Here is a 19,129-nt window from a genome sequence, read left to right as displayed (position 1 = left end):
TAGAGAATAAAAGATTCAACAAAATATATGATTAATTTTAAAATGTGTTGCTGTAGAGAGGAAGGGAACAAGCAGTTCTTCATGAACTCTGAGCAGAGTAAATGTGAAAAAAATGTTTCTTAGGTTATGTTTTTAAAATTTTTTTAAGTGTAAGAGTGTTCAACACAGGAACATGTCAAAAAAGTAAAAGACTCATTGTCATGAGCTAAACATGGATAAGGCTATAGTTTAGTTCCTTGATTTTTTTTTTTTTTTTTAAAAGAACAAATTACATTGTTCTGTTACAATGTTGTAACATTTCAGGGTAATATTTTGTAAGACTTTCGAGTAGAGCAATAAAACTAGGCCTGCTCCATGTTTACAAACTGGTAAGAAAGCCTAGTATTTCCTTCCATTTTCTGTCTCAATTATGATTTGAATAAAGGTCACTGTTTATGAACAGGTTATTTACTGGTTACTGCTGACTTTTACAGGGAAAAGTCTATTTAGACAGGGGTTTTAAGCAAATTCCCCATCTTATAAATTGACATAGTAGATAAAATCTATGAAATAGCTCTAGCAATCTTATTTTTACCTTGTACTGTTTGCTGAGTCATTTTAATACAATACAGAAATAAATGGGTCAAAATTAATAACTTTGTGTAGAAGGAACAAGTCCACTGAAAACTTTAATTTCCTATTTTTTTGCTTTTTTTCAAATTGTCCTGTTGTATAGGATTTAGGAGTATCCATGAGCTACCATAACATTATCGGTTGTGTTGCTCAAATGGAGTAAAGACACTGTGTCTGTTTTTTGTTGAAGCAATTTGTTAGGTGTTGTACAAGGAGGAGATGATTGTGGATTTTTTCAGAATAAGCACTTACTAATGGAGCAGTGCTTCTTAGCATCCACAATCTGCCCACTGAAGAATATCTTTTGGGAGAATGAGGTGCATGCTTAGCTTATGAATTTATTTTGTACTTAAATATTGTGCAGCTATTGCTTCTCCTCAGCATTCTTACCTCTAGATTTCTCTGTAGAAAATTCAAGGCAGGTAGGGGTCTGTATGGACATGTAGCACCTCATCATGAGTACAAGGTTACAACATCATTGCTTGCCTGATTCCAGTTGGGAATTGCTTCCAGTTGGCAACATACAGAACAAACTCTTGCTAGAGAATGTGGAAATAAAATGAAAAGGGAAGGAAAGAAAAATCTTGCACACAGTCTCTAGCGATAGTGCCTTTGCTTGTAATCCAGGATAGCTCCATTGTGGAAAAATCTCATTCAAGAGGTCTGTAAAAGCCAGAAGGTGTCTTCTTACACTTGCTGTTGGCAGGCCATAAAATGTGCCAGTCTAGAGCTACAGGTCTTCTAGACTCAGACCAAAAAGTCTTTAGTAATACAGTGCCTACAAGGATCTTCCCAGCAGGTGTAGATCATCTTAGTCTGTTGGGCAGGTTTCTGCTTCAGTTGATTGTATGCTCTGAGGTTTGTATCTTGCCTTTTTTGCACTGGATATGTTGTCTGTTACAGTACTTACAAGTACTATTCATATTGCCATTCTGTGTGTGCAGAGTGCTGCTCAAAATGAGCCCCAGCACTTACTTTAACTTCCCGGCTCAGGAGAGCAAACACTGCTGGTGCCAAAAATATCTTGTAGCCAAAACAAGTGTATTCAGAACAATGGTGATAGATGTTCTATTCTTGGGATAGTTAGAGTCAGAAATCATTCTGACTAAAAAAGGAAAAGTTATGTTTCTTGAGTTTTCTTGTCCATATGTTGAAACCTGTAGTACCCATTGATCTATAAAACAGCTTCTTCACCATAAATGTGCATTCTATCCCAATTATGGCACTGAACATTTCAGGAGAAGTTAGCACACATGTGACATATGGTCTGCAGTTAGTCTGTTGGAGACACATACTATGTGTGAGTAGAGTTAACTTTATGGAGGACTGCAAATTCCAAAGTTGCAGTTCTAGCCTAATACACAGGAGTAGGTTGAGTTTTGTGCATCACTTGTGTAGACTGTCAGCATAAGTGGAATTGTAGAGAAGTTACAGGACACTGTGTTCTTAAAATCATCTGGGACAAGTAATTTTTCGCACCACAAATTTTTTGTAACCTCAATATGTTTGCCTTTTTTTTTTTTGTTCTGTGAAAGAAACTAGTATATTATAACACTGTACAGAATCTGTTTTGGAGGGAGGGGTTGTTTGGTCTGGCTTTTTATTTGGTTTGTTGTGTTTTTTTAAGTCACTGGCTGTCACGTTTCCATAAAGAAACAAACAAAACACCAGCCACTCAAAGCACTTAATAATGTTATGAATTTTCTGATTTTGAAGTTGGAAGGGCTACACTTGATGCAGTGTCTGCTTAATTGCCTGCTAGTATTGGGTGCATAAAAGGGTCTTTCAGTACTTTTGTGTTTTTAGTTCTGCTGATTGATTGCTTTGAATAGACATGTGCACAGCACCACGGGATCAGCACTCTTGTATTCATGCTTACACCTTAACTGTTACATAGAGGGTTTTCCAAATAGAGGCTTAAAATCACAAGAACACATAATGAATGTATCATGTTTGAGTTGTTTTCAGCAGCATTACTGAACATGCTTCTAAAAAGTTATCATTGTACAGAAAAGCAATAAATTTTGTAACTCTTCTTAGAACTAAGGTATTGATGCATATTTAAATATATTTTATTTTCAAATGGCATGAATATTTTCACAGTAATTATTTTTTTAAGAAAAGCTGCCAGCAGTTGCTTTCTATGCTGTTAAAATGCTTGAATTTTAATTTCGGGATCCTAGCCTGCATAAACTTATGTTGAAGCTACATTAAACACTTTGAAATCTTTTTACATCTATGCTCAATGGTCATAAATATGTGAGAAAGTGATCTCAGCCAGAAGTACACCCTGTCCGAAGAATACCTGCCTTTGTTCAGTTTTTCCACTCTTACTGTTTCCAAGGGCAAAATAAATGAAAATTTTAGAAAATCAGGTATTCAGAAAATAATTTTGTTGTTTAGGAAACATAACAAAAACTATGCTCCTGGTGCAGGCGTATGAATTCCTGGAGGTTTTGTGTATTCATGGTTGCACCTGTAGGAGAGCACCATTTTCACATTTTACACATTTTACTGTTGTTTGTATCACTTATCTCCTTCTTGTAGTAGTGGTTCACCCAAGCATCAGATCCAGCTTAATCTATATTCCCCCTATTCTGTCAGCCAGGCATTTTCAGTTCAGGTAGCACTGGATATCAGAGCTCCACCTTTAGCCACCTGAAGGGGATGAACTCTGCTAAATCTAGACACTGCATGAAGCCACTGTCTTGTCCCGTGGAGCCTAGTGGGGTTTTGTGACCTAGTTTCCAGTAATTTCACCTCACCCAAGGATGGAATTAGTGGCAGAAACTGGAAGAATTGAAGTGCATAACCTGTATTCTAGATGATCACACAGTAGGAAAAAAGTCTCCTAATGGTCCTTCGTTATCCTCTTTTAAAGCAGGCAGAACTTTTCTATTCAGCAATGAACTTGTAATGCTTTAAAACACCATCTGTTTCTCTAAGGATGCCTCAGTCTGATTGTCATTCCATCCCTGTCTCCACAGCCTAAAGAGATGCCTACATTCCAGTGCGCTCCCTGCTCAAATAGTAGGGAACCAGGTTCCCTCCTTCTCTTGAAACGTGCCAACAAAATGATGGAGTAGAGTGGCTTGCTTCACTGTTGTACTAAAGCATTAACTTTGTGCCAGTCTGGATCAAACCATACTCTAAAGATTTCCCAGCTTTTTTGAAGTTAATTTCCTAATAAATTTCTGTGTGCCAGAATACATGTTTGTATAAAATGCAAACACCTATTCTGGCACATACAGATTTTGGTCACCTTGAGCTCTCTGCCTCCTCACTGTTATTTCAGCATAACAACAAATTTGAATTTTGATCCAATGGTACAAAAGTTAATGGCATCTTAGTATAGCTACCTCTTACAAATCTTCCTCAACCTAATTTGTCTTGACATCTTCTTGTGGGTGGGGCAGGCCACTTGATTGCCTACTGTAACTTTGTACCTTCCTCTGCACAAGTTGGTTGAAAATCCAGTGAAAATGGCCTTTTGAGAGTTCCCTGGGCAGAAGTCAAGTCCTGAATATACCTTTTTTTGCTGTTTACACCTAGCAGAATGGCCCACAGCCTCTGAGTCCTGCAGCTGGATCTGAGACAGATCCGAGAGACATGAAATCACTTTTGTGTTTTGTAAGGAAAGTCCTGTTAGTTCTACCAGAAGATGGAGCTCTCTGCACTCAGTTTGACTGGAACATTCCTTTTTTTTTCTCAGTATTTTAAAAGGTGTTTTTACAACAGTGTTTGTACTTACAGAAGAGTTCCTTTCAGCTATGATGGTTTCCATTTTTTCATAATGACTGTGAATTTTTTGAGAAAACTTAACATGAAGAATCATTAATTCCTGAGTGCTAAAACATGATACAGCAGAAATCTTAGGTTTAGATTTAATTTTAATTTATGGGGAAAATGCCCTAGCAGTTTGCACTGGGTTCTTGATGGATGAAATTACATGATGTTTCTGTAAATTTTGTTAAGCTCTGAATTATGCACAGATTCTTTTTCATACAATATAAAGACTTGTTAAACTACAACTACTTTGGAAAAGAGGATATAAGGAAAACATTTGTTTTCAGATGGTTACATGCAGCAGATGTTTATATCCAAGAGAATACTTTGACATATGTAAATGTGAAGATAGTCTTTCTTATTAGAAAAATGTATTACTTCCTCATGAACTTATACCATCTCAGAAGATGACCATTCCTATGTAAAATTACTAAGTTAGAAATTAATAATATTGTTTCTATTTGATAAACTTTGTTCATTTACAGCAACAGGTTCTCTTTTTACTGTGTCCAAAGGATGGAAAATGCTACAGCAATATGATACAACCCATTGTTGACTGATGAAGGATGAAGCTGGTACAGAACTTTCTTAGTGGTATTTGAAGGGTGAAATACATCTTTGGAAATTGATAGATTTTTTTCATCACTTCAGTTTGTCTCCTCTGATTAGAGCTAGTGACTTCTCTACTTTTAGCAGCCTTCTCCTATCTTTGACTCATTAATAGCAATGAGTCTTGCTTTTGCTAATGCAGCTATGTTTCTTCAATGTGCCTGTCTCCAATCTGAGGGGATGCCCAGTGGATATTATAAGTGGGGAAAATGCACTGATTGTATTACAGCTATGTGCTTTGGGTTGAGCTTGCATTCTTAAACCAGCATTGCTTTATTCTGTTCTCTATTCATCATCCAGGGATAATTGCTTTGTTTCTAATTGATTCATGTTAAAGTCCTCTGTTTCTTTAAATAACCAATCTTTTCATGTCCAGTTATTTGAGTTCTTTCTCCAGATTTTCTTATAACTCTCTACAATATGGAGAGAATCATGATTGCTAGGCTGTGCTCCCTTGTAATAGCTTTTGTAGTGCTCACACTAATCTCTAAAGCAACTGGATTCCTGAAGCATCCTAATTACCATCTCTGGAGGTGAAGTAGAGCTTGTTGTTGTTATGCCGTGCTAACCTTTGAGTGTGTTAACATGACACTCCAGTGGGTCCTCAGAAATATCCTTCTCTAATGTACAGCCCTACATTCCAGCACTGACTAGAAGTTACCTCACACTGTATGCTCAGCCACTTCTGCTTCCACTGTCCACACTGCCCATGCTCTACCCTTCCCACACTGCTTATCTGTGTTCTTAAAGGGCTACCTAACCACACACACTGTTTTGGAGCTGTGATACTTTCTATGCGGAAAAGGGAACACAGCCACAATTAAGACTTGCCTTGCTTCTGCTGAGCTGCTCTGGGAGTTCAGAATGGTGTCTGGTCCAGCTGGTCAATCTGTCTGTCTTTTGCAATGTGTTCAATAGTTGTGTACTGTGGTATTAAAACGTGGCTTAATCAGGGAATGGCTCAGAGGGTTGGGTAGGACTGGCGGGGAGGGAGCTGCACATGGTTTTTATTGTGCATGTCTTTTGACCACTGCTAAGTTTGGTTACTAAGTAAGAGAACCTATGCAATCATGATATCTTTGATGTAATATTTAACTCTGGGTGTTTTTCAACCAGCTTTTCAAATGCATGGCTCTTAAATTCTGTAGTTATTTTGCAGTGACCACGGCTGCATTATATAGCAGGTTAACAAAGCCACGGAAGTATTTCTAGTAAGAAGAAAGAAGTTGGCCTAAGTTCTTCATTTTTAAAACTAAGCTGTATTGCTTCTTTCCCAAATCACTGATCTATCACCAGAGTGGCAGTTTTACAGCCACATTTGTTAGGAAATTTGCTTACTACACTGTCTACAAATATTGAAAAACTGCTATACTATGCAGCTGAGGACATACATTTTTAAAGAACCTAATCACACACACAAGAGAAATGTCACAGATGTACAGTAGTGGATCCAAAAAACTACCACTTTCCATATTGTGGATATGAAAAGTCAGAGAAACAGCAATTAGTGTGTGTCGCTCCCCTCCCCACCCCAACAATCTGTATTCCTGTAGCATTAGCCAGATGGATCCATTACTGAGAAGTAATGGGGATACCTTTTTGTGGATCAATCTAAAAGCTGGAAGGTGTAAGCATTTAGAAAATCCTGGTGCTCCTGAGCTGGTACTAGAAAATTTTGCTTGTAATTTCCCACTGATACAAGTTGCTAGTTTAGACAAGGACTAGCATTTCAAGCACTGCCTGGTCTAAATTTGATTTGAGCAAGACCTTATCTGCAGTGTTTGTGTTCATGGGCAAGTTTCAGCAGACTTTTTTAGCACTGGCCTTGGAGTCCTAGAGGTGTTTCTTTTGGAGAACAAGTGTCTGTTTAACACTGTATATCTGGCCATTTCACTTTTCTTGCATTGATCCCATCAAGGTGCCTCATCACTTTTTGCATCTGTCTTATCAGCACACAGAAGTTTGGTTTTCCCCTTTTCTGTGTAAAATGCAAAGAATTTGCTTTTTTTTAATTTAGTACCTCATCCTGGGAAGTGCATGTCACAAACCAACTCCACCTTCACCTTCACCACCTGCCGCATTCTGCACCCCTCCGATGAACTCACACGAGTCACGCCAAGGTAAGGGATTCCAATGATGGCAAAGCCTTCAGCTCTATCAGAGTTTCCCCTCTAAGCAAATGCAAAATAATACCATAAGCATAAGCATTGACTGCAGTGGTGAATTACAACACACCCACCAATTATTCCTCCTGTTTTGAGTTACTGCAGCCTGAATTTGGGAAGCATGTGTGATGTTTTAAAAAGCCAAAGTTCCTTAAATTTTGTTGTCTCTAGTCAAGATATTGCAGGATCAGACGTAACTATATTGGCTTCTGAGATCCAAACTGGGCTACTCCTCATCTTAGAGTAGTTGTAGTTGTCATATGTGAATGCACAGGATGTAATCTCTTACCCAAAAACATGAGAGGTTTTTCCAGGGAGGAAGCTAAGTATTTCCTCTCAGAAAAAAAAAAAAAAAAAAAAAGGAATGTGCAGTTTAAGAAATCCAGAACTACGTGAGGAATGGAGAAGGACAAATGCCTTAATTGGAAACAGGGAGATATCTACTTTGTTTCTTGGTGTAATTGTTGGAAATAAATTCATAGTTGCCAGACTGAAAGTATAAAGCTGGTGATGCAATAGCAATTTTCAGTATAGACACTGCATGCCCACAGAAAGTTCTCAGATCTTCACCTTATGGAAGGTGAAGATCTGAGAACCAGAGGTGGGTGGTATAAATTTCATACCTAAAGAGGAAGTTTTCCTCCCATTGCAAATCAGGATTTACAGAATGTTCTTTTCTGTTTATAAGGACAATGTCTCGTTGCTTTCTGTGCCCCTTCCAGCTCCTCTGTGGGAGTGTACCACTGTGCAGGTCCCCATGCAGAGGTGTTGTGCCTACACTTGTTTAGACATGAGATAGGCACTGACTGCCTGTGAAAGGCATGAAAAATGAGAGTATTGAATATGAAAACCTGTTAGGTTGAAAGGGAATGTATGATGCTTAAATGTAGCATTTTTGCTTCACTTTCTGAACTAAGTTAGGGATTAGTGGCCTGGCTGGTCTTTCTTTACTCTTTTCTGTCTTTCCCTTTGGCACAATTACTGAAGGGATCCTCTTATATGGCTGCAGTTCTATTTTAATTTTCTTGTTATTGTTGAGTTGCTGTCAGTTGAGATCATAATAAACTCTTTGGGTACTACATCTAACAAATCAGTCAGAAAAGACAGCCAAATTCAGTGCATTTTCAGCTGCCTTAGTTAAATGGAAGTTCATCATTTGTTCAAGAGAACAAAGAGCAAAACAAAATTATGTTTTCAGCAGATGTTTAAGGAGCTCCTCCTTACCAACTATAAATGATTCTTCACAGGTCATGTGAGGAGGACGAGAAACTGCGTTATGTCTCGTTGTGATGAGAGGAGGTGTAGGGCAGACACTGTGACCCAGCGTGGTCGGGGGTGAGCAGCACTGCCAGCAGCATCTGTGTTGGCAGGGTCATGTACAAGGAATGCTAGTGTGTGTGGCACCAGCTAACCCCAAGAGGTTTGGCATTTTCCTACCTGGTTGCATTTTAACCTGTGCTACCCCAGGTGTTGCTCTAACCTGACTAAATTTCATCTAGCTAAATGAAATGCTCCTTTATTTGTTTCTCTTCTCAATCTAACTCTGACACCATCACTGGGCTGAGCTGCTGAGGCCACTTTGAGTCTGTTTCTGCAATGGTGTCCAGGGCACCCTGCAATGTTGGTCAGTTTGATTGGAAAAATATTTCCCAGTTAAAGCAATGACAAAATGATCAAATGGAAAAAAAGGCAACATCTGCAACTGCTTTCTTGCAGGGATGGCTTGGTTTTTTATTTGCACTGTAGTGTATAACTGTGCTGAAAAATTAGTAGAAATACTAATCTACGTGCCTGTGCAACTGAAATCTGTATCCGGAAAGAGTGAAGCCCTCTAAACTGTTGGAGTGCTATAATTTTCATCTTGTGACTAGAATATCTTGGAAGCCTGGTAATTAACACCATATGTCTGGATTTCTGAAATGTATATGGTCATACCTTGTAGAAAGTCAGTTCATGCAGTAACTTCTCTTTCTTTTCTCTCCCTCATGCTTCTCAAGACTTCTGTATTCTGTATTTAGCTGTATGGGAGATGCACCACAGTGGCAGTCACTGCTTTTTAGTTCCATTGGAATCAGAACTATGAGGGTCCAGCTTTAATCAGTGCTTAAGAGAAGAATTGTGAACTAACTTCTTTCCACTCAGCCTTGCCTTCAGAGTGTGTGTGCTGCTGCAGTGGGTGTGCACGGCCTCCTTAGCTGTGCTGGGAGAGATCCTTCTCCCTGCTGCTGCCTCAGCCCAGGCAGAGAGGACAGGACATCAGGATGTGCCTTAGCTCATCTGCCACCTGCACTGACAGCCACAGCACACACGGGGGTGCAAGGAGACCGAGTCCAGAGCCACTTAGCAAGGCTGCATTTCTAATTACATCTGCCAGTTTTCTCAAATAAGTGTTTCACTACAGTATACCAGAAGGAATATATGGGATTCCTCTTGCTGAATTGCAACTGCAATTCAACTTCCTCAGTTTCACTTGCTTATGGTAAAGGGTGGTACAGTTCCAAATCATTGTTAGAGATCATGTTGGTTAGATCCCATTTAGCCTTGGAAAGAAGACATGACTTGACATTTCATAGCATCAGGCTAATATTTTCTTAATTAAAAGTGCCTTAAAGATATGCTGATTTTTAGACCAAGGGACTAGAGTTTCCAGTGTTACGTGAATTCACATCACCTGCTCACTGTAAGCCATGGATCTAGTTGATGTTCTAAGCTCATCAGAAGCTGCAGGTCAAAGCATTCCAGGGTGTCTAACCTGATATGCACAGTAGTGTTGGCTACACAGAGCTCATTAATGTAAGGTGAAATGAGACTGAAAATTCCAGTCAAGACACCATCTCAGACCCTTTTGTTCATATGGGCTAAAAAGATGTAATTTAGTCATTGGCCAGAATCTTCTCTTGGCAATCCAATCAGATTATCTCAAGGTGGCTCTTGGAAATGCTTTTCTTGCTGCAGAGAACCCCACTTAAGTTAAAGTCGCACATTATGGCTGAGCCAATCCAACAGCATGGCTCTGCTGAAAGGGGAAGATCCCGCTCTCTCCCCTGTCCCTTCCCTCTCAGCTACTTATTTTTCCCACTGTCTTGCACTGGCTTTACTTTCTGTCTGACTCTTTGCTGAGTGTCTTCTACTTGCTAACCTGGCAAGGTGAGGGAGGAGATTTCCTTCTTTGAAGGAAAGTGGTGAGGTCACATCAGTGAATCCTTTGTTAGCATCAAGTGTTGCATTGGTCAAGACTCTTTAAATGTCATTAGAGGGGATGAACCCATGTTTAGGAGATATTACTGTGGGATTCTTTTTAATTTTTTTTTTTATTTTTGTGCATGTACTTGTGGCAAAGACCATAAGTTGCCTGTGGTTAGAAAAACTTGGACTTTTTTTTTTTCTGAAGGTGCATGGAGCTCTTGGGATTCTCTCAAACAGACATGAATTTGGAGTGTCATAGGTATCCCACATGCCTTGTTTCTGGAATAACCAAGTACACCATGCCTTAGTGAATGAGTGTTCAGTTCTGTGTGCTCCAAAGGGGCACTAAAAAGTAAATGTCTTGCTTACACCATAGGTCCAGTCTCCCACATTTCCTTGTCTCTTAGAAGCAACTTGTGATCAGCAAGAAAAGTTGAAGGTGTGGATCACAAACCTGTAAATAGTTTATCAGGAGAAATGTGGTGCTGGGTGTTGGCAGTGGCATTAATCCTGTGAGACTGGTCTCTGAAGTGTGCAAAGCAGAGATGTGTTTTGTGAGATCTGATGGTTTTGCACTTGTAATCACATTTGTGGGTGGCTCGGAGCTGTCAGTGTCCTGTTCACGCTCCAAATGGATAAAAGGCCCTGCTCAGAGTTAAAAATCTTGCTTGTAGTAAATTTTAGTTTTCTAGTGGAGAGAATAATTTGAGTGCTCCTTTGCTTTCAGCCTTAACGCAGCACCTACTCCAGCTTGTGGCAGCATTAGCAGTCTGAAAGGCACCCCGGTGGCCACTCCCTGCACTCCTCGGCGTCTGAGTTTGGCCGAATCCTTCACCAACCTCCGGGAATCCACGACAACGATGAGCACGTCCCTGGGGCTGGTGTGGCTGCTGAAGGAAAGGGGCATCTCAGCAGCAGTGTACAATCCACAGAGCTGGGACAGAGCCAGCAGGAGCACCCTGCTGAACACGTACTCCCCAAAAATGGCAATCATTCCTTCCACTCCACCAAATTCACCCATGCAGACACCTTCTTCTTCCCCTCCATCTTTTGAGTTCAAGTGCACCAGCCCACCTTATGACAACTTCTTGGCTTCGAAGCCTGCTAGTTCAATCTTGAAGGAGGTGAGGAATAAGAAGAACATCAGGAACAGCGAGAGCCAAACTGACGTGTCTGTTTCCAACCTTAATCTCGTGGACAAAGTCAGGAGGTTTGGTATTGCCAAAGTGGTGAGTTCAGGGCAAACGTCAGCTGCTCCTTTAACTGAGGACCAGGGACCTCTTCTCTGCGGGGCACAGGGACCAGTGAGGGCCCTTGTTCCTGGAGGCCTGGCACCTGACGGCCTCCCCTTGGGCTGCCCTGCCGTGACCAGTGCCATCGGGGGCATCCAGCTGAACACTGGCATCCGAAGGAATCGGAGCTTCCCCACCATGGTGGGTTCCAGCATGCAGATGAAAGGCCCAACGTCCCTCCCTTCGGGGATCCTCATGGGAACCAAGCTCCCCAAGCAAACTAGCTTACGATGAAGGACTTTATTTTTACAGCTAGTCTTTTTAAATGAAAATACTCGGATTCTTTCTCCAATCTCCTTTTCCTTTCCCCACCACCCCTTCATTGCCTCTTGAGTTTGACAAATCAACTTTGTGCCTAATGGGAGAAATGTGTAAACTTTGTATAAAATGTGTAAATATGTACCAGATCTATTGTAACTAATTGGATTATTTTACTGTTCAATTGAGTGCAAAAGGCTCTATGTTATGATTGCTGTATTAAGGTTAACTTGCTAACCTTTTGAAAAGGTTTTTTTTTAAGATGCACTGAAAAAAAGAGAAAGAGCAAAACCAACAAAAAATAACTTGACTAGAAAAACGTGAATTCTGTAGCTAGCCTAACTTGAGTCAAAGGTGCATGGGAAGCTATTGAATGTGTTATGTGAGACCTCTCATTACATCACTTGAAGCATGGGAGCATTTGTGCTTCGTTAAATACTGAGAAAAGCACTCAGTTTAACATATGGTAGTTTTAATTTTGCCTCTGTAGATGAGTTGAGCTGAGTTATTGGAGTGCCTGGCTATTATGCCTGAATGGATGAAACCTTATTTTTTTTTTCCTGTTCTGTATTTGCCTCCTGCCCAGGATTTATAAACTTGAACTAATACTGTGTTGAGGTCAGCAGGCCTACTGGGTACCTGGGATATTGACATATTCCTACCACGGCTGTTTCCTTTGGCACACCTACACTTTGTGCAACTTCTTTCTTTGTTGTTCTTTTGTTCTGTTTTGTTTTGTTCTTCAATGCTGCACTGGATTGTGGAAGGGAAAATGCTTTACTATGTGTTGCTGCCACTGAATCATGCTTTGTCAGTGCGCCCAAAGAAAACAGTTTTCACAACTCGCGAGGTAAACATGGCAGTGACTTCCTAGAAGTCCCAGCTGCGGAACAGATCGACAGATAAGAATGTTATAAAAGAACATGTAGCAAAACCAGTGTTAGGAAAGGTGAGTCCTTGAACCTCAGCAGAGAACCACAGAAAACATTTAGTAACGGAATGGTACAGGCGGGAAAGAGCAGCTTGCAGCCCTCGTGCTGATCTTTGTGTTTCATGCATGTCAGAGACCGTGGCCTTGTGAGCAGGGTGAGAATATTCTCCACCCATTCTCTGGTTTATTTTTTCAGAGAAACCTTCTACATCTAAAGTCAGACCCTAGCACAGGTAAAAGTAGGGGAAATGCTTTATTTTCCCAGTGTTTTTAAAATCAGGAAAATTCCTGCCATACAAACATATAACCCCTACTTTTCAGAAAGGAAACATAAGACCTCACGCAACCTTTAGTTGCCAGGCAATCCTAATTATATCACAGTTTTTTCTCTGTTTCTCCCAACCTTCTGCTGGGTGCTTGTAGAAAGAGTTGCAATACCTTGGAACTGGAACAGACTGGAGGGAGCTTGTTTCTAGAGCGGAGCTCAGACATAAATATTTTTTGGAAGAGGGGATGGAGAGGAGCAAAGCAGGGAGGGTTTAGCATCCACTTTCTTTTCCTTGCACTTCTTGTGGCATCTAAAATCAAGCTCCCTGTTTGTCGCCATTGTCACACTACACGTAATTGCCGTGAGTTGCCATTTGTACCAGACTGTTACTAAATTATTAGCACTGATAATTTCTTGTATAAATGAAACTGTCTTTTAGTCTTTGTGACGAGAGATAGGTGGGTGGTTTGTTTCTTTCTGAATGAAGTAGTTATTGCAGTAGTGCTATGGACACTAAGGATATTTTTTGAGAAAGAAAAAAAAACACATCGGTCAGTTACAGCATGTGTTTGAAGACTTCTATTTATTCTATGAACTTACAATGTTTTAGGAAAATGCCATCAGCTCTGTTTGCTGTTGTATGTGTGCACTTATTGCAAGTAAATTTAAGTATCTTTTTATTTGAATGTATCTTAAACCAGTAGATAGAATAACAGTTGATTCTGACAAAAAGTCATGGACTTAATGGACCATTTTATATACCCAGAGGAAGAAAGCAATACCATAAGAGAACTTAAAGTGTAGAAGGTAATCATGCAATTGGGAACTATTATTTAGCCTTTAAATAAGCTGTAGGAGCTGTCCACCCACCAGAGAAAGCAATTGTAACACATCAGAATGATGGAATTTAATTTTTTCTTCACTAATATCAATAAAATAACAGAAAAGTTGCATTGTTGTGTGTTGTTCAACTTTTTCCTGTTCTTTTAAGGTGATAAATCTTCCACCTTGATCCCTTGCTCTTATCTCTTAGTTAAAGCAAAATAAGAGTCCTTCCTTTGTTTTTTGAAAATTCTTAGACATAGAACTGGTTGGAAAGTTTTCAGATTTTAAGTTTTCTGAAATCAGTGAAACGTGAGTCAAAAGAAAGAAGAGAAGCAAATGTACCTTTTGATTTTTTTATTTGAATTGTGAGAATGCAGAATTTGATGTTGTATGGTTTCTGTGTTTTTGAGAAGGAGTTTGCACTCTCCTGCCTAATGCAGTGCAAAACCTGTAGCAACAAAATGTGAAAGTACAGAATAAGGAGGAAATATCCTGTGTTTTTCAAAAGAGACAGAACTGAGCTCTGCTGTTAGCCAATATCTTCGTTACTGAGGGAGGGAACATTACGGTGATGAAACATCAGGTAGTGAGGAGCTCAAAACACCTGCACACATGGTGAAAACTAAGTAATGGAAAAGGCTCCCAGGAGGAGGGAATAATCAGGCAGTAACTCATAGAGAGATCAGACAGTCTCATTGAGGAGAAGGATGTGTGTGTGTGTGTGTGTGTGTGTGTGTGTGTGTGTGTATGAGGTGGAGAGGGAAAGAACAGCATTTATATCATATACTTGCTGCAGAGAGAGAATGGGACAGCAGTAATGCCAAAATAAACTCGTGGAGGGCTTGCATTAGTGTGACGCAGTGCCCTACACCAGCTGTGGAACAGGCTGATGCCAGGGGCACAGCCAGGGACTGTCACGGAGTACAGACACTCATCCTTCCTATCTGCACAGCTCTTAACCATCAGGGAAGCTTGTGGCCAGAAAGTTAATGGTTAACAGGAGGGATCCAGGGAGGAGAAGCACTGTGCATCCAGCCCTGCTGGCCTGGGAACAGGAGGGGTTAAGCAAGTGCCAAACCAAGAGAGGTGAGAGCTGGTTCTCTCACCTTGAGATGCACAGAAGAGGGAGTGTTGAAACTGTCCTGCACCCTGGCAATATTCAAGTATCTCAGAAACTTTTCTGAATGCATCTTCACTTCTGGTAATCCTCCTATGAAAGCTGGGTTGGAGGGGAGAGGAAGAGGAGGTGCTGAGGATTGTGTCTAAGACTGGGCTGTAGATGAATCCTGAAAGACAGGATGTTCTTTGGAGAGCCAAGACTGGCTAAAAATGCCTTTTGAGACTTCTCTTTCTTTTACATGTATCCTAAGCATTGGATAGCCCCAAAACATACTGCTATTGTGCACAGAGGTAAAAGAGTTCCTCCCAACTCCCTGAACACTGGCAGCTCTCTGCGTTGAATTGAAAAGTCCAGCAATGCTGGTGAGATGTGTCCTGCCTTCCTTTGGTACAGACAGCAGCTGCTGCCTGTGGCTTGTATTCACAGTGAAGAATTAGCCTCATTCAGCTGTGCTACCACATCTCACTGGGTGCTGCTCAGACCTGCTTTAATTCACTTAACAAGCCAACTGAACCACAGAATGCTAGGGAAAATAAAAGGCCTGAAAGTTACCAGTGCTAAGCAATGTCCCTGGTTATAATGTAGGCAGTGGGCTTTCATGTGAGAACTGCATACACTTGAGAAGCCAGTAATGTTTGTGTTTAAAAGATGACAGAGATCTTTGTCCTGCTGAAATAGGTTTCAAGCTGTGCTGAATCCAGCTGCTGTTCAATTGACACAGGTACTTAGAAATGATTAGAGCTTTAACAAGCCCACAGCACACAGTTTTTTTCTTTCTTTAAGGGAATTTTAATGAACTTAGGGGATACAAAAATTGAACACACAGAGAAGCCTTTTGCTGCTCTGCTGTGATGTTGAAATCCTCATCTTGTTTGACTTGCAAATTCCTCTGCTCAGGCCTTGGAGAGGGGAGTGCCTGGTCTGCTGTCAGGCTTGCTGAAATGTGCACAGCTGGGCTGCAGCTGGGAACATCTGGCTGGGGCATGTTGCCAGCCCACACACAGCAAGGATGGAGCAGCTGGGGATGCATCAAAGCCAGGGAAAAGAGAGCAGGATCCACACATGTTCCTGGGTGAAATACCAGGGGAGATGAGCCTGCTTATGGTCAGGTGCACTGGTGCAGCTGAGGTTTCCCTCACATGCTGCCCCAGCTCGCAGGGAGAGCTGCCCCCCTCCCCAGGCAGGGGTGCTCCCTCTCTCTTGCCTGGGTTTCCCTTCATTCCCACAAGGAGCACTTTCTGTTTGCACCCTTTTCGCAGCTGTTGTATGCACAACTCTGCAAAAGGAGAACCACAAGATTGTCCCAAATAATTTATGTGGAGTTTGCAGCAAGGTGCTCCATTCATGGAGATTTGCCCAGCACCTGTTTTGAAATAAAAGTTAATAAAGCTGAATCAAGCTCATTGAGAAAATAAACTGCAATTAAACACAAAAAGGTATTGATTTGCTATTTTGCCAGTTTAAATTTAGCACCTATGCACATGCTTTCATAAAGATAAATTTGGATAAAGCTAAATTAAATGTCAAGAGAGTTGGCAGTGCCAGAAATCTCACATCCCAGACAGCACCAGGAGGTTGTGTCAATGCACTGCTGTGTGTGCTGGAATCTGTGGGGCACTTCTTGGCCCAAAACCTTTGCTGGATGCAAGGGGCTCCTACCCAGCTGCAGAGCCTCCATTCCTAAGGCTGCTGTTTCCCTTGGGTTAAAACAGGGCAGCTGGAGAGTGGCTTCACTAATGCCACCAGGCAGGGTTGCAGCTCCCAGGGCTGCGTGACTTCCCCAGGTTTGCTGGCTCCCCTGTTTAGCTCAACTTAGCACCTCCAGGTGGCTTGGCAGCTGAATGGTGTCTCAGCAGCCTTTACAGCCCTTTCCCATCTGGGGAATTTCCTCTGCTCCCAGAGGAGCAGGTGATGGATATTTTTATGACAATGAGGATTATGTTGCTGAGCTGCCAATAGCCAGTGGCTAACAGCCAGCTCCCCTTGCCTCGAGGAACAGCACAGTGTCCCAGAGTCACAGTCCCTCTGCATAACTACTGCAATTGCCCCTGTAATTCTTTATTCTTGACCCTCACTCATGTCATTCAGGGTCTGAAACCATTTTTGTGTGTCAGGCAAAGACAGCCCTGTCATGGGGGAGCGACATGTAAAAGCTGCCAAACCCATCACCTGACTGCACTGAGGGCTGTGCACTCTCATAGGCATCTTCAGAGCCCTTCAGAAGAGAGGAATGGGAAAGAACATCTTTGTCTCTCCATCCACCTGCCTTTAAGAAATGAAACAAGTGAGAAAAAAGAAAATGTTTGGTGTTTTTTCCTAATGATAACATTCTGCAGTGGTAAGGCTTGATTTGTAACATCACCCACTCCCAGCCCCCCTGCGATATATCACAATATTACATCCTTCATCAATTTAAGCCAGGAATGGTAACATTTAAAAATATTGCTTGAATGTTCCTGGCATTAATTTAAAAAGACAGCAAAGCAGAAACTGAGTTTTCTCTCAAAGAAAGAAACACTTTTAAAGAAACATCCCTTTGGTGGCCAATGTATAAAGAAATGCATTTTTAGATTTATTTGTATTTTCCTGAGTTTAAAAGAAAGAGATTAATTGGTTTTAATCTCTTGTTTGAAAGTTTTCGAAAAAATGGGAACTTTGCACTATTTTGCTGTGAGCAATAACCAAAACCAATGAGAGAATCCAGGTGATTCAGGACTCATTGTGCTTGGAAAAAGCACAGACTAGGTGGCTTGGAAACTGGCTGACTGGGAGGAGCTTGAGAGGAAGAAACACAGAAAAGCATTTCCATGTTTTCTGTATGAGATGCACAAAAAAAAAAAAAAAAGTGTTACTAGAGAAGAAAACTCCCTGTTTGCTGAATTCTTCCTTTCACCGCAGATTCTGCAGTGCTGTTTGCTGTTCCAGCTGCTGCTGGGAGCAGCTCCTCAAAGTGTTTTTGTGCTCAGCCCTTGGCACAACCATTTTGGTTGGTTTCTCAGTGTTGGTTTTAGAAGAATTTTGGTTTAGTGCAAGTATTTTCTATGTATTGTTTTCTACACTTTGTGTTTGCCTGTCAAGTGCTGTAGAAATTGCTGCTTCTTTCCTTTGGCAAGCACCTGCTTTCCCACGTGTGACAAATATATTCCTTTTGGTATTAGTGCATACGTTCGGGAGAAACCCTGTGAATTGTGTAATGTGAAAATCACCTCCTGTACAATTTAGGGCATTCCTCAGATGTGAGATCCAGCTGCTGCAGGAGACCCAGGAGCTGCAGGGAGGTTGGTTACCTGTGGTGGAGGAGGAGCATGCAGGTAAATCACTTTTTTTGCAGCCTGCCCATGGGCAGAAGGGAATGACTGCAGCAATCCCAGGGTGCTGGCTTTGCACAATCTGGGCTCGCTGCCCAGCTCTGAACTTGGGGTCCCCTGCCCTGCTCTGAGCCAGGTAAGAGCTGGGCAGAACCTCCCTCCTTCTCTCCACATCGGTGGGCAATGGCCAGCTCAGCCTCTGTGATACTTGGGGCCACCTCTTCCCTGTGAGGATTCTGTGACTGGACTGCTCCAACCCCTCTCCCTCTCACAGGATCACCTTCTGCTCCGTTCAGGAAGCTGTCTTCACCCCCTCCCAAATGAATGCTTAGCTCACCATACAGCAGGGAATGCTCTGTTTATTCTGTGATTTGCAGCCATCAGCAGAACTTTCACATTGAATTCACAACATAAAACAAATAAGCCAGGACGATGAAGCATGTTGGTGTCATCCCTCTTTTTCACTGTTTTAGCACTGTTGGCTGTTCACTGGAAAGATGTGGGCTCAGTGTAAAACTCAGTCCTTTGCAAACAGGGTCACCATGAAAATAGCTGGTCTTTTCTGGCAGTATTGTGCTGCTGTGTTTATATTTAGACAAGTTCCCTAGAGTTCAAAGCTTTTGGGATTGACACAAGATTTCTCTGAAAAATATATAATCTGACTATTCAACCCATGGAATATATATTTACAGTGCCAAATAAAGGCATTATGCTATCTCTCTTTTATAGTAAGACACCCAGCAACATGCAGTGACAGGACAAGGAGGGA

At 41.4% G+C, this 19,129-nt stretch overlaps 1 protein-coding gene across 7 annotated transcripts in view; it reads left to right on the top strand.

The window, feature by feature from the left end:
* Positions 1–14,060, top strand: part of TRAK1 (trafficking kinesin protein 1) — a 126,351-nt gene extending 112,291 nt beyond the window's left edge. For all 7 annotated transcript variants that reach the window (XM_054274294.1, XM_054274293.1, XM_054274297.1 and 4 more), the window contains 2 exons: positions 7,025–7,127; positions 11,086–14,060. In XM_054274294.1, the coding sequence (XP_054130269.1) occupies positions 7,025–7,127; positions 11,086–11,884 (902 nt within the window). In that variant the 3' untranslated portion in view covers positions 11,885–14,060. The remainder of the gene's footprint in view (positions 1–7,024; positions 7,128–11,085) is intronic.
* Positions 14,061–19,129: the final 5,069 nt, after the last annotated feature.

This window comes from Melozone crissalis, unplaced genomic scaffold, assembly GCF_028551555.1.
Source record: "Melozone crissalis strain CALT ecotype California unplaced genomic scaffold, PUWL_Pcris_2 ptg000016l_1, whole genome shotgun sequence".
Classification (NCBI taxonomy): domain Eukaryota; kingdom Metazoa; phylum Chordata; class Aves; order Passeriformes; family Passerellidae; genus Melozone; species Melozone crissalis.
This window is presented reverse-complemented; position numbering and strand designations above follow the sequence as displayed.